The 22,973-nt window shown below is 48.2% G+C and overlaps 1 protein-coding gene across 1 annotated transcript in view; it reads left to right on the top strand.

The window, feature by feature from the left end:
- The window catches only part of SNX14 (sorting nexin 14), a 131,206-nt gene extending 112,773 nt beyond the window's left edge, over positions 1-18,433 (top strand). Inside the window, exon 29 of the mRNA XM_082251197.1 lies at positions 18,173-18,433. Within this exon, the coding sequence (XP_082107323.1) occupies positions 18,173-18,211 (39 nt within the window). The 3' untranslated portion in view covers positions 18,212-18,433. The remainder of the gene's footprint in view (positions 1-18,172) is intronic.
- Positions 18,434-22,973: the final 4,540 nt, after the last annotated feature.

The raw sequence follows: 22,973 nt of genomic DNA, 5'->3' as shown, positions 1-22,973 counted from the left end.
TAGAAAATCGCAGTGGTTGTTGACAAAGGCAAAGCACAGACCTCACATTACTAAAGGAGGGCAAACTAGAAAAGAAGGAATTTGAAGGATTACAGCTGGCAAACAGTGGTTAATATTGATTAAAAATTGTTTTGTGCATGGTCAGTATTAATATTACCTTAGCCACCTAGTCCCTAAACTAATCCTGAGCACTAAATTAACTCCTGCTGCAACAAACTTGCCTTATTATATTATGCTTGTGATATAATGGATTGAGCAAGAGAAATCTACATGTGTGAGATGGGGTCTGTAGAAAGGTTAGGGTATGGTTATTCTGTGAACATGTTTGTGTCTGCACACTTTTTAGTTTTGCACTTTTCTAATTTGATTTAAATCAAAATGGTTTCATGCATAAGAAAGCTTTATTTAATGATGTGGATTAAGGGAGAAGCTGAGAGAAGAGAAAGAGAAAAGGAATTGAGATACAACGAATTAGCTAAGCAATTACTTTTAGCTGATATACTGAAGGCGCCTTAATTTGGTGCATGCATTGGCTTGACAACATAGTACAATCCTTTAATACTTCACTCCTATTTATGAATCATGCCTATGACATGCTTAACAATGCTGCATTGCTGTAATCCACCAGTCGTCATGGCACTTCTTAATTACTACTGCCACTCCTAGATAGCTTCTATCTAGCATATTTCATCATCGTGTATTATATTATTTTATTCAGGAATATTTCATCATCATGTATTCTGTTGCTTTATTCAGAGCTACATTTTATTTAAATTATTTACCCCTTAACCACTTGCCTACTGGGCACCTTTACCCTCTTCCTGTCCATGCCAATTTTCAGCTTTCAGTTCTGTCACATTTTGAATGACAATTGCGTGGTCATGCAACACTGTACCCATATGAACTTTTTATCATATTTTTTTGCACACAAATAGAGCTTTCTTTTGGTGGTATTTAATCATCACTGGGTTTTTTATTTTTTGCCAAACCAACAAAAAAAATAAATTTTTCTTTCGTTCATTGATTGACACAGCTCCTGATTCTTCTCAACCATTGGGTTATACTGCCCCTACAGGAGTAGGACACTAGGCACTAGGAAAAAGCTTGACTACGCTTATGGGCAGTCCCAGGGGTTATACACCCATTCTCAGCTATGGCCCTCAGTTTTTTTTCTGCCTAGTCAGGAGTAAGGACCTAGTTCCTTGCTAGGATCTCTGGTCCTGGTGATTTATTTCTTTTTATATGGAATTTTTTCCTATCTTTATTTTGTTCCTTGGAGAATCAACAATCAATTTCTGGGTGACGGACTGGATAATCTAGATTCAGAGAGTCCCCCCAGTCTGCCCAGCGAGCACGTGTAGATTGAAGCTCCGCGCTAGGTCGGCTGCGACAATGCCCCACTGAACAGGGACTGGAGGGGGGCTGGCCTGTGAGTTAAACATCTCACGAGGATGCATACGACCTGGCCTTGGCCCGAGTCGCAGAATCACCCACATTACGATGGAGCGGTGCCCACCCTGTTCTTGGTATGGGAAGTAGCTTCCCCCCTCTACTCCTGAAGGGATTTGGGATGGACGTGGGCCCTTCCATTGGACCCCTGGGTTCCCCTCCTTCCCCCCAAGCCCCTCTAAAATTTTGGTGGTCACTGTGGATCTTTCGGCCCCCTCCCCCCACCCTGGGTGAGATTATGAGCTGGCTGTTGCCACATGCTCTTAAGGGGGGCTGGTTGGAGTTGCTGCTGACCGGGTTTTTCCTGGTGCGCAACTGAGGGTTGAGCGGGGTTACCTGTTACCCTGGGGGTTGGTGACTGGGGCAGGGATGTCCTCTGGGCTCTCTATGGCGGTTGTTGGGCTGGGGGAGCATATAGTTTTGCATCCGAGGGTATACGCCTCATGCGGCCGAATCTGGCCAAAAAGTTAGGTCGCAGCTTGCGGCCTACTAGGCCATGCGGCCAAGTCTGGCGCCTCTGTTGGAGGGCTTCCCCAGTGTGTTTAGCTGAAGCCCCCACTCCTCCTTTGAGCATCTGCCGGGCTGGGATTCGTGCACTTGCGGCTGGGTCTCCCCAAAAATTTAGGCCGCGGCCTGCTAGGCCTTGTGGTCAGCCTGGCGCCTCCCTTGGAAGGGGTGGGGCACTTCATTTTTTATGACAGCCTTACCACTATTATTGTGTGGTGCACCTGCCCCTTTTAAGGGGGCTATTTCCTATTATGCCCTCTATGGAGGACTCGGAGGGTAACCCCCCCCCCTTGTTTTTTGCGGGGTCCAGTATGTGGTCTATTCATGGGCCCTTGGTCAGCATCCCCTTTGCGGGATCACAGTTGGTGGCCTCCCCTGATTGTTATGTTTTCCGGGTGAGCTTAGTATATAGCAACCCTACTGGGTCTGCGTCCATGCACTCTGAGTGCTCAGATAGTGAGAATTATTCCTCTGCTCCTATAGCCGCGCATGTAAAGGCGCTGGTGGATGCACTGTTTGTGTCAGTGTGTGACACTTTAAAAATGGAGCTGATGCTCCATTGATGCTGCGCCAGAGACGCCAGTCCTTTTGGCACCCACAGGCCCTCCAAAGCGGCGAGGGTGTTGCCTTTCTTTGACAACATTGTCACAAAACAGTGGGGTTGTCCAAAACGCAGTGGTTCCTAAGCGCTTTTTGCTTGCTGTGTCCTTATAAAGATTAACAGCATTAAAGGTTTCCAGATTAAATAAAGCGTCCTTCATTCTGGTTGAGGAGTCCCCGGCCTTTAACCACTTAAGCCCCGGAAGATTTTACCCCCTTCCTGACCAGGGCCTATTTTGCGATTCGGCATTGCGTGACTTTAACGGACAATTGCGCGGTCGTGCGACGCTGTACTTAAACAAATTTTACGTCTTTTTTTCCCACAAACAGAGCTTTCTTTGGTGGTATTTGATCACCTGTGTGATTTTTTTTTTTTTTTTGATCATGCGCTATAAACAAAAAAAGAGCGCAAATTTTGCAAAAATAACAATATTTTTCACATTTTTTTTATATAAAATTTTTTAACATTTTAGGCCAATTTGTTTTATGCTACCTATGTTTGGTAAAAAAAAAAACGCAAAAAGCGTATTTTGATTGGTTTGCGCAAAAGTTATTGCGTTTACTAACTAAGGGAAAGATTTTTGTCATTTTTGTTGTTTTTTTTTTAACGAGTAATGGCAGCGATCTGCGATTTTTTTTTTTTTTTGCGGGACTGCGACATTGCGGCGGACAGATCGGACCCTTGACTGAAATTTTTGACACTTTTGGGGTTACCAGTGACATTACTACAGCTATACATATGCACTGTTACTGTAAAAATGACACTGGCAGTGAAGGAGTTAACTTTATTGGAGAGGGAGGGGTTAAGTGTGTCCCTAGGGGCGTGTTTCTAACTGTGATTGGCTGTGGCTACTAGTGTAAGAACAGAGATCAACGGTCCGACATAGTAGAACCGAGTTCACCGGGCACACACGCGCGCGGGGGGGGGGGGGGTCCGTGACCACGCGGGAGCGCGCTTCCGGCGGCGTACGCTCACTCCCTAGAGCCTCACAGGCTAGCGACATAGTCCTACGTCACTTTGCCTGTGAGGGGCTGAACGCCACAGTAAAAAGTGTGGTGGTCGGCAAGCGGTTAAATATCCAGCTAATAGGAGGGTGGAGGCTCTGGCACACCATATGTGCACTGTGGCTGGTTCGGCACTTGGGCTGGTATTTACTATAGCCCTGATGTCGCAAGCTCTAACTGGGCTAAACTTTTACGTCGGGACCTGGGGGGGGGGGGGGGACTGCTTCCCCCTGTCTCGCAGAGCTGCCGCATCAGTTGGTCCAGGGGCTACAGTTTATCTGTAAAACTGAATCTGATTTGGCTGCCGCGGATGTGGGTCACCCTGCTGGGTCTGCGACCACGCACCCTGAATTCTCAGATAGTGAGGAGGATTCCTCCACTTCTGCAACTGCGTAGGAAAAGGCGCTGGTGGACTCACTGATTTTAGTGCGAGACCTTAAAGATGGAGGATGCAGCTGAAGCTGCAGTGGAGGCGCAGGTTCCCTTTGGCATTCCCAAGCCATCCAGGAGGGAAAAGGTGTTCCCTTTTCCTCCTAATTTTGACAGAATTGTCACTAAATGGCGGAAGATGACAAAAGCGTCCCCTTGGGGTCCCTAAGCGATTTTGAGGAGTCCCTTCTTAAGAAGTGGACCCTCCATTTTCAAGATTAAACAAGGCAACTATGATTCCGTTTGAAAAGTGCCCAGCCTTTAAGTACCCGGCTGACAGGAAGGCGGAGGCTGTAGCCCGCAATATGTACACCCTTGCTGGTTCGGCACCGCGGCCGTTATTCACCATTGCCCTGGTGTCGCAGACTCTGACCGAATGGGCTAGGCTTTTGCACTGTGACCTGGAGGGGGAGTAGCTCCCCCTTGCCTTTGCTAAGCTGGCGGACCAGCTGGTCCAGGGACTGCAGTTAATCTGTGATGTCTCTTTGGATGTGGCTCCCCTAGTGGCTTGTCTGTTTCGGCAGTGGTCTGTCAGCATGTCTTTTGGCTCAAATGCTGGTCTGCAGACCAGACTTCTAAAAAGGCTTGACTGATCTTCCCTTTCAAGGAGATCGCCTCTTTGGTGCTACCCTGGATGACATCAATAAAGGTCTCACAGGGGGGAAGAGTACCTTTCTTCCGCAGGCTACTAAGGGCAAGGACCCTCGTCGTAGACGTGGGCCCTCCTTCCAGGCTCAAAAGAAGTTTCTCTTACGTCCTCCGACAGTCGCCGCCCACTCACAAGTCTTCACCAATGGGTATTGACCTTTGCTCCGTAGGAGTAGCTAGGCAACAAGAATTGTTAATACAAAATCTTTTAGCATAGACACACCCCTAGGGGCTGTCCCCTCAGTCAATACCTCCCTGCACCAGCATTCCCAACTCAGTTTGATCTTGCCTAGCTTAGGAGTAGCTGGCTATCCTGTGCTGGGGCTCAGTCTCAGCCTTCTACCCTTTCTTTGATTTTATTTCAAGTATTTTTCTCTTTTCCTTGCTAGCTGTTATTTTGTCAGCCTTAGTTTAGGGATCTTCTGATGAAGAATCATCATGCAGAGCTGGGTCTCGGACTGGTCGCCCTGGCTCCCAGGGCTGAGAGCCAGATGAATACCCCAGCCTGCCATCGAGTGTTCAGCTTAGGTTTTACCCTGGCACATTGAACGACCCATCCCTGTTTGCTGCAGGGATGCTGCCTGTGAGGTGGCTACCTCACTGGACGCCATGACTGCGGTCCACAAGCGTCCTGGCTGGGGCACTCCCTGTCTGCCCTGATAGCGGTTTGTCGCTGGAGACGGCTCCCCACGCCATCTGGTACGGTAAGCACCTTCTGTATGGGTGTCAGTCTGTGGCTGTGTATTACCCTCCATGTCTGTGTAACTGCGGGCTCCCTGTCCGATCCCTGTGTGGCTGCACTGCCTGTGGGCTGCGAGGGGGGGCCATCCTGCTCTGCTGTTTATTATGCTCTGGGTGCAGTTTGTGTGCAGACGTGTGTGTGCGGCGGTCGCTGCGGCGATCCGCCATTTTATTTGCCTGTATACTGTGACCGGCCCTGTCCCTATGCAGCGCCGTGTTTTGGCGCCATTCGCCGCCATTTTGGCGGGCGGTACTCATCATGCACATGGCGGCGCCATTTTATTGTAGCCTTCTCCCTCGGCCGAGCGGCCATTTTGCTGGAGCCTTCCATAGGCTATATCAGTCAGTCAGCATTGCATCACTTCCTCTTTCTCTGGGAACAGCGATCGGTGGCAGCAGTCTGGTGTGCTCTCTCCAGGTTTTTACCTTCTTGTCCTGTCATTCCTTGCTCAGTATTGTCTATCCCTGCGGGGTCAGTGCATACAGCAGTGTGCGGTGGGCTGCGCTCGCCGTGGTATTAAAGGGCCAGTACCTTTATACTTTTCTGTACTGGGGCATGGATTCTCAGGATAGCAAGTTTCCCCCCGCCCTGGTGGGGGACCAGGGGGCTGCTGCACCCCCCGAGGGGACCGATCTGACCACTGTAGTGGCTTCCTTAGTGTCTCAGGTGCAGATGCTGCTGGCTGAATGATCCGCAAAAAGGGCCAGGTTATCCATTTCCTCTGATTCAGAGGGCGATGCTGCTGCTGTGGCTGGCGTGCCCTTCTCAGGGTCCCGCTCATCTTTGGACCTTGTGGGGTCTGAGGGGGAGCCTGAGGTGGAGGGGGTTGATGTTTCTCCCCCTGGCTTGCCTGAAGAGCTTGCACTCATGAATGAGCTGATTGCTTCCATAAAGGACACCTTGCACCTTGAGGATTAGCCTACTCCTCCTGCTAGGATGTCTTCCTTTGGGACACAGAGGACTCGCAAATCAGCGCAGGTTTTTCCCTTCCCTGCTGAATTTCACCATACGGTTAATGAACAGTGGCGCAATTTAAAGAAGCCCTTTACTGTGCCAAATAAGTTTAAATTGCTTTATCCGTTTGCTCCTGCCACCGACGAGCGTTGGTGGTTGGCGCCTCCGGTGGATCACGCGGTAGCCGTTTTGAACAAAGCTACTGCGGTGCCTTCTGAGGATACCCCGGTTTTCCGGGACCCTACGGACAGGAGAATAGAGTCTCTTGCCCATCATGCCTATATGGTGGCTGGTTCTATGCTGAAGCCTATTTTTGCTTCCATTATGGCGGCACAGGCTGTTGCTGATTGGACCAAGATGCTCAGGCGCACCTTGGCGGCTGATTCCGCTTCACCTACCACGTTGGCTATGGTGGACCAGATCCATCAGGGTGTCATGTACTTGTGCGATGCGGACTTGAATTTAGCTCCCTTGGCTGCGCGCCTGTCCAGCGTGGCGATACTGAATCGTCGTCTGATCTGGCTGAAGAATTGGTCGGTCGACCAATCTTCTCGCAAGACGCTGGCGGATTTTCCCTACGCGGGATCTCGCCTTTTTGGCGAGGCTTTGGATACCCTGATAAAAGGGGTTACGGGGGCAAGAGTACTCTCCTGCCTCAGTCTTACAAGCATAAGTCTTTCCGTGGAAAACGGAATTCCTTGTCTAGGCCCTCTCAGGGGTCCTTTCGTGCCTTTCGGTCACAGTCCAAGGGCAAGCCCTTCAAAGGCCAAGGCTCCCAGAAGAAGCCGTGGGCGGGGAAGCAGAAGTCCGGCCAGTCCGGTTCAGCTTCCCATACCACTTCCGCCTGAAGGGGCGCCCTCACCCGTTTCTGGGGTGGGGGGACGTCTGCGCGGTTTCCTACAACCTTGGCTGGCCCGCATTCGGGACAGATGGGTTCAGGAAATCGTTCGATCTGGTTACAAGATCGAATTTCTCTCTCGGCCGGCGGGCAGATTTTTTCCCTCAAATCTTCAGCTGTCTCCGGAGCGCTTGCAGGATTTGCACCTAGCGGTCCCGGTGCCTCATCGGGACAGATTTCGGAGGTTTTACTCCAATCTGTTCACTGTGCCCAGAAAGGAGGGCAAAGTGCGTCCGATTCTGGACTTGAAAGCTCTGAACCGCTTTGTGCGGGTTCGCAAGTTTCCCATGGAATCCCTGCGCTCAGTGGTGGCTGCCCTGAGTCCGGGGAATGCATGGCTTCCATCGATCTGAAGGATGCGTACCTACACATCCCCATTTTCGAGGGTCACCAGAGGTACCTTCGATTCGCCATTGCGGAGGATCACTACCAATTCGTGGCTTTACCCTTCGGTCTCGCTTCGTTTTTTACCAAAGTGCTGGCGCCGGTTCTGGCCCTGTTGCATGCACAGGGCATTGCTGTCTTGGGGTATCTGGACGATATCCTGATAAGGTCAAACGCCAGTCAGAGCCTGGTGACCGACCTGTCCACCACGATGCGGACTCTGCAGGAGTTCGGTTGGACCATAAACATTCCGAAGTCGACTCTGTGTCCTTCGGTTCGCCTTCCCTACCTGGGAATGATTCTGGACTCTGTCCAAGCGAAGGTCTTCCTGCCGGAGGACAAGCTTCGGACTCTTCAGGACGAGGTCAGGTCCCTCAGGGACAACCGGCACTCGTCTCTCCGGACATGCATGAGATGTCTAGGTTTAATGGTCTCGTCTTTCGAGGCGATCCCTTTTGCCCAGTTTCACACGCGGGGTCTCCAAGCGGAGATTCTGGCCGAGTGGGACGGGCGGCCGCAATCCCTGGATCTGTGGATCTCGTTGAGCCACGACACCAGAAGGGATCTTCTGTGGTGGCTCCAGTCCCCGGCGGTGTCAGGGGGCAAGTCTTTTCGTCCATTATTATGGATGGTACTCACCACGGATGCCAGCCTGTCGGGCTGGGGTGGTGTTCTGGGCGTTCTGTCCGCCCAGCGAACTTGGTCGGAGGAGGAGTCCTCCCTTCCGATCAACATTCTGGAATTGAGAGCGATAAAGCTTTGCCTTCTGAGATGGACGGACCGGCTTCGGGGCCGTCCAGTTCGGGTTCAGACGGACAATGCCACCGCGGTGGCCTACGTCAACCACCAAGGGGGCACCAGGAGTGCCCGAGCGGCTCGGGAAGTAGCCGACATTCTGTCTTGGGCCGAGACGCACGTCCCGACGATAACGGCAGTTCACATTCAGGGGGTGGAGAACTGGCAGGCGGATTATCTGAGTCGCCAGACCCTGGACCAGGGAGAATGGTCCCTTCACCCGGATGTCTTCCAGATGTTGTGCGCGAAGTGGGGTTCCCCGGATGTGGACCTGTTCGCGTCTCGTCTGAACAACAAGGTGAAAAGGTTCGTGGCACGGACGCGCGATCCTCGGGCAGACGCCTCAGATGCATTAGTGGCGCCCTGGCATCAGTATCGTCTGATGTATGCCTTTCCACCGATTCAGCTGCTGTCCAGGCTTCTTCACAGGTTAGCCTCGGAACCGCACAAGGTGATTCTGGTGGCGCCGGACTGGCCTCGCCGGTCTTGGTACGCAGACCTCGTAAATCTGGCGGTCGACGCTCCGTGGCGTCTGCTACTTCGAGAAGATCTTCTGTCTCAAGGACCGATATTCCATCCTGCTTTACAGTCGCTGGCTTTAACGGCCTGGCTGTTGAAAGCCAGGTCCTGAAGGATAGGGGTCTCTCTCCTGAGGTCATTCCCACTTTGATCAAGGCTAGAAAAGCATCTTCGGGGAAGATTTACTACCGTACTTGGAAGGCATATTTTGCCTGGTGTGAGTCCAGGGGGTATTCCCCTCGCTCATACTCGGTGTCGAGAGTGTTGGCTTTCCTTCAAACGGGCGTGGACCAGCGTTTGGCGTTGGCCACGATCAAGGGTCAGATTTCTGCACTGGCCGTTCTCTTTCAACGCCCTGTGGCGTCTAATTCATTGGTTAGCACCTTTGTTCAGGGGGTGCGACATTTGGCCCCTCCTAGGAGGGACCCTTTACCTCCATGGGACTTGAACTTGGTTCTGTCCGTGTTGCAACAGGCTCCCTTTGAAAAGATCAGGGAGATCTCGTTGTCTATGTTATCCAAGAAGGTTGCCTTTTTGGTGGCGATCACTTCGGCTCGCAGGGTGTCGGAGCTGGCGGCTTTGTCCTGCAATTCTCCCTACCTGGTGGTCCACAAGGATAAGGTGGTCCTGCGGCCTAACCCATCTTTTCTTCCGAAAAGGATCACGGAATTTCACCTGAATGATGACATTGTTTTGCCTTCACTCTGCGCGAAGCCTAAGCATCCGAAGGAGGTTGCCTTACATTTCTTGGATGTTGTCCTGGCGATCAGGGTTTACCCGTCGTCCACTAAATCTTTTCGCAAGTCAGATTCCCTCTTTGTCCTTCCTGAGGGACCTCGGAAGGGCATGGCGGCGTCGGCTGCGACCATCGCCAAATGGATCAGACAGATCATTGAACAAGCCTATGCCTTGAAGGGGAAGGTTCCTCCCTTCCCTGTGAAGGCTCACTCTACCAGGTCTTTGAGTACGTCTTGGGCTTACCGTCATCAGGCTTCTGTGGCCCAGGTGTGTAAGGCGGCGATTTGGTTGTCCGTTCACACCTTCTCAAAGTTTTATAAGGTGGATGTTCAGGCATCGGATGATGCCTCCTTTGGCCGTAAAGTTCTCAGTGCGTCAGTTTCCTAGGGACCCTTGTTTTTGTGGGCCTTTGGATATTGGGGTGTTTTACCCCTGGGTTACTTGTTTTCCTGGGTTGTTACTCCTGTTGAGCACGTTTTCCTGTTGCCCAGTTGGCTCTCTTACTGTGGTAAGGTTTCTTTCTCTGATGTGGGTACTGCGTTGCCTTTCTACGGTTGCGTCTCCCACCCCTCATGTCTACACTGCTTTGGGACATCCCATTGGTGAAGACTTGTGAGTGGGCGGCGACTGTCGGAGGACGTAAGAGAAAACGGAATTTTTGTAAAATCTTACCGTAAAATTCCTTTCTCTGAGTCCTCCGACAGTCGCCGCCCCCCCGCCCCTCTATTGGGGTTTTTGTGTACTCTTACTGCTATGCTACCAAACTGAGTTGGGAATGCTGGTGCAGGGAGGTATTGACTGAGGGGACAGCCCCTAGGGGTGTGTCTATGCTAAAAGCTTTTGTATTAACAATTCTTGTTGCCTAGCTACTCCTACGGAGCAAAGGTCAATACCCATTGGTGAAGACTTGTGAGTGGGCGGCGACTGTTGGAGGACTCAGAGAAAGGAATTTTACGGTAAGATTTTACAAAAATTCATTTTTTTTCGTCCCTCAGGGTCGACTGACATAGGATCTGAGCCCTTCGGTGCCTCCTCTGGAGGATCAAAGTGAACTCGGTCTGGCAAATCAAGAGCGGGCTTCTCAAGACTCGCGGACAAGGCCCCTTAAGCATTAAGGTGCGTGCTCACCAATATCTGGGGTGGGGGGACGTCTTTGCTGGTTCCAGAACCCATGGACTCCCCTGGCACAAGTTAGGTGGGTCCACAAGGTCATTCGGTCCGGCTACAAGATCGAGTTTCGTTCTTACCCTCCGTTAAGGTTTTTCCTTCCAACCTGCAACTGTTCCCACTCCGCTTACAAGCTCTTTTTGGGGCAGTGAAAGACCTTTTACTTTAAAGGGTGATGGTCCCGGTTCCGACTTCGGAACGTTTTCAGCGGTTTTCCTCAAACCTGTTTCCAGTCCCCGGGAAGGAAGGCAAGATGCGTCCAATTCTGGACATCAAAGCGCTGAACTGCTTTGTGCGGCTGCAGAAGTTCAGAATGGAGTCCATTGGCACGATGCTGGCTTCCCTGCATCAGGGGGGTTTTTCTTGCCGCCATCGACATCAAGGACGCTTACCTTCACATTCCAACATGTGTCGGTCTCCAGAGCTTCCTCTGCTTTGGGAGAGGAGCAATATCAGTTTGTGGCATTACCCTTTGGTCTCGCTTCTGCTCCTCGGGTCTTCCCAAAAGTGTTAGCACCGGTGCTAGCAATAGGGGATCGCGGTACTGGGCTACTTGGATGACCTCCTTCTGCGAGCGGAGTCTCCTACTGCTCTGGTTGAAAACCTGAAAATCACCATATGAGCTTGAGGGTGTTTGGCTGGATTCTGAATTTTCAGAAGTCTCCTCTGGTTCCGTCCACAAAGCTGGAATATCTGGGTCTGACTCTGGACTCGGCCTTAGCCAGAGTGGACACTGGAAGAGTCCAGATTACCTATCAATGTCTTGGTACTTCCTAGCATTTAGACTGTGCCTGAAACATTGGACGGATCATCTTCAGGGATGTCTAGTGCGCATTCAATTGTACAATTACACGGCCGTAGCTTATATCAATCACGGGGGGTGCACAAGAAGTGTCCTGGCGGCTCTGGAGGTAGCCGGCATTCTAAGGTGGGCAGAACGGTTCATTCCAACCCTTTCCGCCATACACATTCCCGAGTTGGAAAACTGGCAGGCGGATAACCTCAGTCGGCAGGCGTTGGACCAAGGGGAGTGGTCCATTCATCTGGAGGTGTTTCATCAGTTGTGTCTCTCGTGGGGCATCCAAGACTTCTGGCAAGACTTCTACGCAGGGCCGACGCAAAAGGGATTCCGGTCATCTTAGTAGCCGCAGACTGGCCTTGCCGTGCTTGGTACGCCAATCTTGTGCTGCTGGTCGCCGACGTTCCTTGGAAGCTTCCATTTTGGGAGGATCTGCTGTCCCAAGGACCAATCTTCCATCCTGATTTACAGTCGCTGGCTTTGACAGCTTGACTGTTAAATGCCAGGTGCTGATGAATAGAGGTTTGAGTTGGTGATTCCAACGCTGTTAAAAGCTAGGAAATTTACTTCTAGGAAGATCTACCGTTGTAAGTTTTTTGGTGGCTCGCATCTTGACCTTCCTTCAATGGGGGGTTGAGCAAAAACTGGGCTTGAGTACTATCAATGGTCTGGTGTCGGCCTTAGGGGTCTTTCAAAGATGCTTTACCGCATACCCCTTGGTGCGTAATTTTCTTCAGGGAGTAAGGCACTTGACCCCTCCAGTGCGGTCTCTGTTGCTGCCTTGAGACCTCAATTTGGTGCTCTCAGTCCTCCAGAAGCGTCCTTTCTAGAATCTTCAGGAGATTTCCCTGCTTACGCTGTCCCAGAAGGCAGCCTTTTTGGGGGCTTTCACCTCTGGGCACAGTGTGTCAGAATTGGCGGCATTACCCTCTCATTCACTTTACTGGTGGTTCACAGTGATAAGGTGGTTCTTCGCCACTGTCTGTCGTTCCTTCCTCAGGTTTCTCTGATTTTCATTTGAATGAAGACATTTTGTTGACTTCCCTGTGTCCCAGGCCAAAACATCCGAACAAAATTGCTTTGCATGCCTTGGATGTTGTTCGGGCAATTAGGGTGTACCTGGCAGCTGTGACCATTTCCAGATGGATCAGACAGGCCGTGATTCAGGCCCATTTCTTTAGGGGTCAGGTTCCTCCTTCCCCTGTCAAGGCGCACTCTACTCGGGCACTCAGTGCCTCCTGGGCCTTCTGTCATCAGGCGTCAGTGACGCAGGTTTGCAAGGCGGCCACCTGGTCGTCAGTGCACACTTTCACGTAGTTCTATAGAGTAGATGTGTTGGCATCTGCGGACGCTTCCCTTGACCTGGACCTCTTTGAGGGTGTATTGTTTTTTTCAGCTTTTCAGCTGAGCTCTCTGTTTACCTTGTTGGCTATAGTTAGCCTTGGGAATTTCTTTTCACTTTTCCGACTCCTCATGTTTATCAATGCTTTGGGACATCCCAATGGTTAAGAAGATCAGAAGCTATGTCAGTCAGTGAACGAAAAAGAAAATGGGATTTTTGACACCGTAAAATCCATTTCTCTGATGTTCATTAATAGACACAGCACCCACCCCTCTGTGGAGTTGTAATTCTGCTGAAAGTGCTCGTAACAAAATTGAGTACCTATAGCAGAGAAAGGGAGTATACCCCCTGGGACTGCCCATAGGCGTAGCTAGACTTTTTCTGCCTAGTGTCCTACTCCTGTAGGGGGCAGTAAAAACCCAATGGTTAAGAAAATCAGGAGCTGTGTCCGTCCATGAACCAGAGAAATTGATTTTATGGTAAGTCAAAAATCCAATTTTTTCTCCTTCACTGATGTATGCTGATGAGGCCACACTGAGGCTGCACTGATAGGATACACTCGTGGGCACTAATCCGGTGGCACTGGTAGGCACTGATAGGTTGCACTGATAGGCTTCACTGATGGGCACTGATAGGCTTCACTGATGGGCACTGATAGGCTTCACTGATGGGCACTGATAGGCAGCACTGATAGGTGTATACAAAGATAAATAACCTCACGCTTATGGTATATACTGTGCATGAAATTGATAAATTAAAGAAATAAATTAAATATGTAGCTGCGGCTGAAGAGTTAAAGTGCTAGTGCCTTTAAAGTGATGAGAGAAAAGATTATTCAGCGCTGCTACTACTATTAATCAAAATAGGAATGTGCAAATGAGCAGATGTGCAAACAAACTGCAATAAATTATATCAATACTTTGTGCAATCAATCAAAAGTTCAATAAACCCATCAATATAAATTTCCGTATGTAAAAATGTCCATACAGTGCAAATTTAAAAAATAAAGTGTCCATTCAGTGCAAAAATAATAAAGGTGCTTCTGTGCTCCACTTGATATAAAGTGCCAGGTGCTCCCCCTGTGGTTCCCTACTTACCACACGACGTTATAAGACTGGCAGTGTGCATATATCCTTGTGTATGATCACAGCTCCTTAGGAAAACACAGCCTTGGATATTCACTCTTTCAGTGGGAGAGATCCTTAGAGATAGCCATTCTTATATTCTTATATCCAGGATGCCATCCATAGTGAAGTATGTATATATAAACAATTTATTAGTGAAGAAAACCTACTTACAAAACATATAAGATAAGCAGACAGAGCACGGCACGGTGGTTCGCTGCTCCCGCAACGTGCGTTCCACCGGCCGGAAGTGACGTCAAGGTACGCTCAGCCAATCGCTAGACGCGTTTCGCCATCCAATCAAGGCGTCTTCCGTAGTTGACAGCTGTTCACATGGTGATGGGTTGCTGTGATTTGCCCTTTACCCCGATCTGTGATCAGCCAAGTCCTTAGGACTCGACGATCACAGAGCACAGCGCCTGCATGCCACAGGGGGCGCACAAGCAGCAGAAGCGCGATAGAACCCCCATGGATGCCCTCCCAGCATTGTAAGTCAGTGCTGTAGCCATCTTTTGGCTATAGCATGGGCAGGAACTGGTTAAAGTAAATATATATATATATATATATATATATATTTTTTTTTGGCAAATCTAATAGTAAAGTGGAATTACATTTCATTTAAGCACCACAAACCAAAAATGCTATTTAATTCATTTTTAATATTCAAAGCCAACTCTCCCAGCCATCCAGGTCTCCATGCTTTATTTTATTGAAAAACAGAAAAACATTTCTAGCCATGGTCATATTGAGTAAGGACAGATTCAAGTAGCATTAACTATCTGGAATCCACCTGCCCTTAGCTCAGGCATTCAAGCAGGAGAGGGTGTGCATAGGTGAAAAAAGCCCCTCCTCTCCTACTGAAGACTACTGGGAAGTATGCCAGCATTTGCCTAGGCATGGAAACCAGGAAGTAACTGAAGAAAGTTTAAAACCTATATTATTTACATTCCTATCCATTTACTAATGCTAACAGCATAAGGTAATAATGACTGAGAGAGTGAAGTTCCACTTTAGGTAGATTGATCTACCTTGGTGCTAAAGCATGGTATGTGAATTAGAAAATGGCCCTTTTGCCCCTTTTTCTTGAATATCTATGTGCAGTTGTAAATATACATAACTAGCTATATGGTTAGAGAACAAACTATCTAATCCACTCTGAGAATAACCGACAGAAGAGATGTATATACTATTAGAGGTTGAATCTGGTACATCATCATCAGACTCAGAGAGCAACATTTTTATTTAAAGGGAAAAAATGTTTTAAAGACCTAAAACGCTGTTTTGCAGATTTATTTAGTCAGGATTGTTATATAATATTATGACAAGACCCCCTTGTCACAAGCTACCTGAGCCTGCTGTCACTCTTGTTGGTCATACATTTAGTTTAAAGAACACATTGTTCAATTTTCTAATCGTTAGTGGAGTCAAATTTACGTTTAATTTCGCCGACCTTGATGGGAGAATTCGAAGGAGCAGAAAAGAAAACTTTTCTCGATAGAACAAATTTTCATGCCGTGTATGTGGTTTTTGTTCAGAAATTACATTCATTTAAAATTGCTGGCCATACACATCGATTTATGTATGAGAATATTCATACAAAAAAATGTTGTACATTCGATAGATGAACGAATGTCGTTTGAAAATTTCGCTTCCCCTCTGCATTAAGGGGGGCACTGATCACTCTGCATTAAGGGAGGCACTAATCGCTCTGCATTAAGGGGGGCACTAATCACTCTGCATTAAGGGGGGCACTAATCACTCTGCATTAAGGGGGGCACTAATCACTCTGCATTAAGGGGGGCACTAATCACTCTGCATTAAGGGGGGCACTAATCACTCTGCATTAAGGGGGGCACTAATCGCTCTGCATTGATGGGGGCACTAATCGCTCTGCATTGATGGGGGCACTAATCGCTCTGCATTGATGGGGGCATTAATCACACTGCATTGATGGGGGCACTAATCACACTGCATTGATGGGGGCACTAATCACACTGCATTGATGGGGGCACTAATCACACTGCATTGATGGGGGCACTAATCACTCTACATTAAGGGGGCACTAATCACTCTGTATTGATGGGGGCACTAATCACTCTGTATTGATGGGGGCACTAATCACTCTGCATTAGGGGGGCACTAATCACTCTGCATTAAGGGGGCTCCAAGATCCAGCAGTACCAGCCAGAGCCAGCAATACCCACAGCAGAACCAGCAGTACCCACAGCAGAACCAGCCTGAGCCAGCAGTACCCCCACAACAATATTAGCCAGCAGTACCCGCCAGCAGTACCAGCCTGAGCCAGCATTACCTACAGCACAGTACCAGCCTGAGCCAGGAGTACCAGCCAGCAGTACCCACAGCATTACCAGCCAGCTGTACCCACCAGCAGTACCAGCCAGCTGTACCCGCCAGCAGTTCTTTTCAAAACTTACCACCACAAAGAGCCGACTGCGCTCCAGACTGATGCAAACCTGGAAAACCAGTTGCCAGTAGCAACATCTTCAATACCAGCTAACATCATACACCTCACCAAAGAGAAGCAGTTGCAGCCATCACATTAGGCATGAGTTAATTAAATGTTTGACCAAATATAATAGGCGATTTAGGTTGATAATTTTGTACGGCCCCCGAATGATTTTATAAATGGCCCTTGGCAGAAAAAAGGTTCCCCAACCCTGCTGTAAACCATCATCATCAAAATTTAAAAGAAAAATGCTTGAAACATATCACTCGGTGTGCAATTAATCAATATAGGAGTTTCAGTTTTTGAATTGAATTTCTGAAATTAACTTTTTGATGATATTCACAATTTGTGAGATGCACCTGTATTTATCAGCCTACTTAAAAGAGCATTGGTGCTCCAGGCTGGTACATTGAAGGTTCCTAGGTAAAATGTATTTTCTGCCATCTGGTTCTTTTCTGTGTAACTAAACTACCAAGTCATAACTCCTGATCAGTCAAGCTCCTTCTCTTTCAGTTTTAGTAGCAGAGTAGCTTTTATACATTTGGGGCTTTAGTCCAGTGCTCACTGCCCAGCCTAGAGGACCAGGAATTCTTTATTGGGTGTTATCATGTTCAGCCAAGAGGGTCTGCTTTTAAGATACTGTCCTGGGCTGGTTTTACCATGTGTTGACCTCAAGTCTGGATCCAAAGCATGAGGGTAAATGATTGGTTAAGTAGCCTTGGGGACGGTGGGAAGGGAGTTTCACCAAGTAGGTACAATCACTGAAATCCAAAAAATGCTAGGGTTGATATTCCTGCTGCCAGTGCGACAACCCAATTCTGTCTTTCACGAGAGAAGATCTTGTGTGTGAATTTTCTACCCTAAAATCGGCCATAGAAGTCACATAGTCCTATAATGTCCTATACCCCTTATCTTGTTTGTGCTTTTTTACATTAACATTAAAAAACAAAATGCCATTATAGCAGTCAGTGCTTTGTTAATTTAAAGTGTGCAAAGAGGAGTAATGTCCAGAAAATCTATAGCAACCAATTTATATTTTGTAATGTCACTAAACTGTTCAACTGGTCAGGGATTGGTTGCTGTTGCACTTTATTTATCTGAACTGTTCGATAAGTATTTGTACTGGTAATTAACAGTAAAATTAAACAGTCAGAGCACTAGAGTGATATTTCAGGTATAGGTAGAGTATAGTGGGCTGATTTACCTGCTGACTTCTGTCTTGTGGGTCCTAATGGTGATATCTCCTTGCCACAAACCCTGCTTATATTCCTACCCACCTTGAAGGATTGAACGTTCCTGTCCACATTTAGGTGTTCCCACTCTGGTTTTAATCTATCATAATATTCCAGCAGTTAAATAGAATGTCCTAATGGAAGCTTCAGGGGTGCAGGCCTAGCAATTGACTACTAAAGGTCTAAAATCAAAAGATTTTAGAAAATGTTGGATAGTTTAGCATTCCAATACCTACTAAAGTTTGAAACATCAGATATGGGTAGATTGACCATTACATTTTTCATTGAATGGCCTATTGTTCTACGTCCTAAAAATAATTGTGATATTGATGCAAAAATAATATAAATGTATTTTCTTTTGGTTGTTTTTCAGCCTCAGAAAGAGGTTTCATCAACACCAACCTGGATGTGAAAAAGAAAACTGAGACCTAACTGTACGAATGTGTTCTTACAGTGGTTTGCTCTTTCTGTGGCTCGGTTTTAGTAGTGTCATATTTACTTCAGTTTTCTGGGAGAAGAATACATTTTAAAGTCAAACATCAGTCAGCACTGTTTTTTTAAGCATACCTTCCATTAAAATAGGTTGGCTTTACTGATAGCCCTCAATATCAGGTCGCCTACAGAGGCTTTTAAAAAAAAAAAAAACAAGCTATTACAAAAAATATTTTAAAAAGTACTGAAATTGGCTCCAGCTTCCAACCAATCCCAGAGGTGAGGGTGATGTCTCATCACTGATTCCCAGGAAACAAGGCCCTTGAAATCTGGCAAGAATGGAATCTGCAACTGGCCATCTAAAACTGAAAAATGTTTAGGTTGCAGCTTCACTTTAAATCACCTTATGTTTCTGTGATTATGTAAATTGTTAGTATATTTGATGTTTCTGTGTATATTACTTTGTAAATATTTTCACTGTAAACTTATTAAAACTAATTTTAAGGAGTAAAATGAATACTGAAGTGTGAAATTGTGTTTTGGGCTATTAATCTACAGTTTCTGTTTACTGGTTGGCCAATCAATTTGTAAAGCTCATCTTTGTATCTTGAACTTGATATACAAATCAGTAGTGTCTCCTATGGTACCCTGGGCCCCTAGTTGAGAACCAGTAAACTGTAGCAGAGCATAATCATACTAGCCTTAAAGATTCTGGTTGGCAACCCTAATTAAACTTTTAGTTATGCCTCCACTGCACCTTCTACTGTAGTTAAACCTTCCTAATCCCTAATTTTAGGGATTACTTTCAAAATGTTATGTCAAATTTAGAGAATATCACACCATGAGTCATCTTGGTGTCTAAAAAAAACAAAAAAAAAACCCAAAAGGATTTTTTTTACCAAACATTGCATACCTGTATTTTTTAAGTCCAGAAACAAAGCCTTTTGGCTAAGATCAAGTGTAGTATCTGTTCTTATCAGTTGGTATGGGCCTTAGCTAGTACCAGTATGACCGAAACCCGGAGCGCTCTGAGTACTGAGGTATGGGGAGTAGGTCATCTGGGAAAGCATGTGGGGCCCGCCGCCTTCTGATTTGAATGGGTTGAACTGTCCTAACCAGTTTGAAGGGAGCAGGAAAGCCGGTCTGGAGGGTGAGCCCGGTGGAACTGCTCCTGGATGTAATGGGCTGAGGAACAGGATGGCGAGGGGAGGGCTTTCTCTCCTGGGTTTTGATCTGGCTTGGTGACGGGCCTGTCCCCAGTTGTAGGTAAGCTCTCTCTAAGCTGTCCAGGTTCTGATGTCTGCTGGTGGGGATAGGCTACACTCGGTCTGGCCGGGGGCTGAGATTGAAAAAGCCCGTAGTGTAAGTGCCCCTGGGGTGGCAGCCCAGGGGTGCCTTAATTTCTCACTGGTGAGGGGCAGCTCGCTGTGAGTTTTTTCGGCACCTTGGTCACTGCACTATGCACACCTTTTTCGCACCTGCCTCTTGGGACAGGCCTTTTGGCTTGCACCAGAGGAATTTTTTATTCCGGCTGGAAGGCCTGCCTTGGTCCCTCACATGGCACCATCGCACTTTCCCCACTTCCCTTCCCCCACTTCTTTGTTTGTTTGTCCTTTTCTTTGGAGTTTGTCACTGCACTGTCACCTTTTTTCTTTATTTGCGCGACTGGAGTGTGTGGGTCCTCGGGCCCAGCCTTGAGTCTTGGGAGGGGGTGGATATGGCCTTTTGGCTTAGTTCGCCCTCTCCCATGGGGTCTCCCTTCGGGGGAGCCCTACTTAGTACTCGGTGGGGGCTGTTTCGGCAGTCCCCCTGAAGAACGGGGTCGGTCTGGTTTCGGCCAGACAGACCATGCGTACCTTATATCCCTGTCAGGAGTCTTGTGCCCCGGGGATTGAGGTTTCAGGTCCTACCTCTTCGGAGGGAAGACCATACGTTGTCGCACACCCTGTGCTTTTTTGTGTTCTCACTTTGTGTGTGCACTTTTTTATGCACCGGGTGGAGTCTTTTGAGTGTGTTGCACACGCTACGGGCTTAAAAAAAAAAAAAAACAAAGAGAAAGATAATTGCAAAATACCCAACACCTAAACACAAGAGAAGTAACCTGATATATGCTGTCCGAAGACTTGTACAACAGGGGACAAACAACCACTCAACGACTAATGGCCTAACATAGGACAAACTCTGTGGGTCAGGGCTCCTCAATCTTCCTACAAAAAGGGACATTCTTTCAGGGCTTGTCAGGTTTTCCGGGAGAAAATATGTTGGGGCAGGTTTGTTGGGACTGCATAGTCCATTATTTAATGCACACATAGACAAGGCTAAATGCCTTGTTTTCAATGGTAACTAATCACACCCACATCATTGTGTTGGTGTGTGCTAAAAAAAAATTACTTTCTCTTTTGTTTGACGGACACAGCTCCAGAATCTTGGGTTATGCTGCCCCCTACAGGAATAGGACAATAGGCAGGAAAAAGCTTTACCACGCCTATGGGGCAGTCCCAGGGGGTATACTCCCACTTCCTGCTTTAGACATTCAGTTAACCTTGCTGGGTCTGCGTCCACGCACCCCGAGTGCTCTAATAGTGAGGATGATTCCTCTTCCACTACAGCCGTGCATGAAAAAGCACTGGTGAATGCACTGATTGTATCAGTGTGGGAAACTTTAAAAATGGAGAAAACCGCTACGCGGAGGCATCGGTCACCTTCGGTACCCGAAAATCCTCAAAAGCGGCAAAGGTTTTTCCTTTTCCCACCTATTTTGACAAATATTGTCACGAATCAGTGGGGTTGCCCTAAACGCAATGTGGTGGTTCCTAAGCATTTCGCTAGAGGGTACCACTTTAAAGGGACCCTGTTAAAGTGGACGGTCCCACCTGTGGTGGATTCTCAGGTTTCCAGGCTGAACAAATCCACTCAAATTCGGGTGGAGGAGTCTCCGGCTTTTAAGGACCCTTTTGATAGGAAAGCGGAGACCTTGGTCCGGCACATGTTTACTATGCTGGTTAAGTCCTTAGGCCTGTGTTCACCATTGCCTTGGTGTCCCAGACCTTGATGGAATGGGCTAAGCTTTTGCGCCAGGATCTGGAGGGTGAACATCTTCCCCTTGCTTTTGCAGAGCAGGCAGACCAGTTGTTCAAGAGGTTACAGTTTATCTGTGATGCCTCTCTGGATGAGGCTCCCTTAGTTTCTAGGCTGTTCGTGACAGCAGTAGTCCTTCGGCGCTCGATATGGCTGCAATGCTTGTCTGCGGACCAAGCTTCAAAGAAGGCCTTATCGGATCTCCCCTTTGTGGGGGATAGTCTGTTTGGGTCTTCCCTGGATGAAATCATTAGGGAAGCACAGGAGGGAAGAGTACTCTCCTCCCACAGGCTTCCAGGAGCGAGGAGTCTCGTCGCAGACGTGGTCCTTGTTTCTCGGCTCATAAGCGGCTTTTTTGTCCCTCAGGGTCTCAAGAAAAAGGATCCAAATCTGTTACGGCCGTCTCCGGAAGTTCCAAGAGGCCCTGGCCTGGTAACCCGAGAGCATGTCCTTCCAGACCTGCAGACTAGCCCTCTTCTGCCTGAAGGGGCGCCCTCACCCGTATCTGGGGTGGGGGGACGTCTTAGTTTTTTTATGAACCCGTGGAGCTCTCTGATTCAAGACAGATGGGTCCACAAGTTGATTCGGTCCGGCTACAAGATCGAATTTTGGGCTTATCCTGCAGAGAGGTTTTTTTCTCTCCAACCTGAGTTTGTCCCCAGACCGCCTGCGCGGTCTCTTCGGGGCGGTACAAGATTATCTACTACAAGGGGTGATTTACCAGTTCCAAACTCGGAACGTTTTCGGGGTGTTTATTCAAACCTGTTTACAGTTCCCTGGAAAGAAGGCAAGGTTCGTCCAATCCTGGACCTTAAAACCCTTAACCGCTTTGTGCGGGTAAAGAAGTTCTGGTTGGAGTCCATTCGTACAGGAGTGGCATCCCTTCATGCCTTTCCTCCTCTGAAACCTCTGCTGAGACTTCTGCGGAGGATAGAGGCAGAAGGAATTCCGGTAATCCTAGTGGCCCCAGACTGGCCTAGTCAGTCTTGGTCCATGGATCTAATTCAGCTGGTCGCCGATGTACATTGGCGACTCCCTCTCAGAGAAGACCTATCCAATCCTGCTTTACAGTCGCTGGCTTTAACGGCTTGGCTGTTGAAAGCCAGGTGCTGAAGGGTAGGGGGTTGTCTGACCCCCTGATTCCTGCGCTGTTAAAAGTTAGAAAATCTACCTCTAGGAAGATTTACCATCGCGTCTGGAAGTCATACTTTGCGTGATGTGAGTCTCTGGGGGTTTCTCCCCGTTCGTTTTCGGTTGCTCAAATTTTGTCATTCCTCCAAAGAGGTGTGGAACAGTGCCTGCCTTGGCGATTTTCTTTCCACGTCCTTTGGCTATGCATTCCTTGTTTCGCACCTTTTGTTCAGGGGGTTCGCTACTTGGCTCCACCTGTACGGGTCTCTTTTGCCTCCGTGGGATCTCAATTTGGTACTGTTGGTTTTTCAAAAACTGCCTTTCGAACTATTTGCGAGATTCCTCTGCTTGCATTGTCCTAGAGGGTAGCCTTCTTGGTGGCAATTACTTCTGCACGCAGAGTATCGGAGCTGACTGCTTTGTCTTGTGGTACACAGAGATAAAGTAGTGCTTCGCCATTGTCAGTCATTTCTTCCTAGGGTTGTCTCTGGTTTTCAGAATGAAGACATTGTGTTGCCCTTCTTGTGTCCTAA

The sequence above is a fragment of the Pelophylax lessonae genome, assembly GCF_965119305.1.
Source record: "Pelophylax lessonae genome assembly, chromosome: 3".
In the NCBI taxonomy this organism is placed as follows: domain Eukaryota; kingdom Metazoa; phylum Chordata; class Amphibia; order Anura; family Ranidae; genus Pelophylax; species Pelophylax lessonae.
The sequence above is the reverse complement of the archived record's forward strand: the minus strand, read 5'-3'. Positions and strand labels throughout refer to the sequence as shown.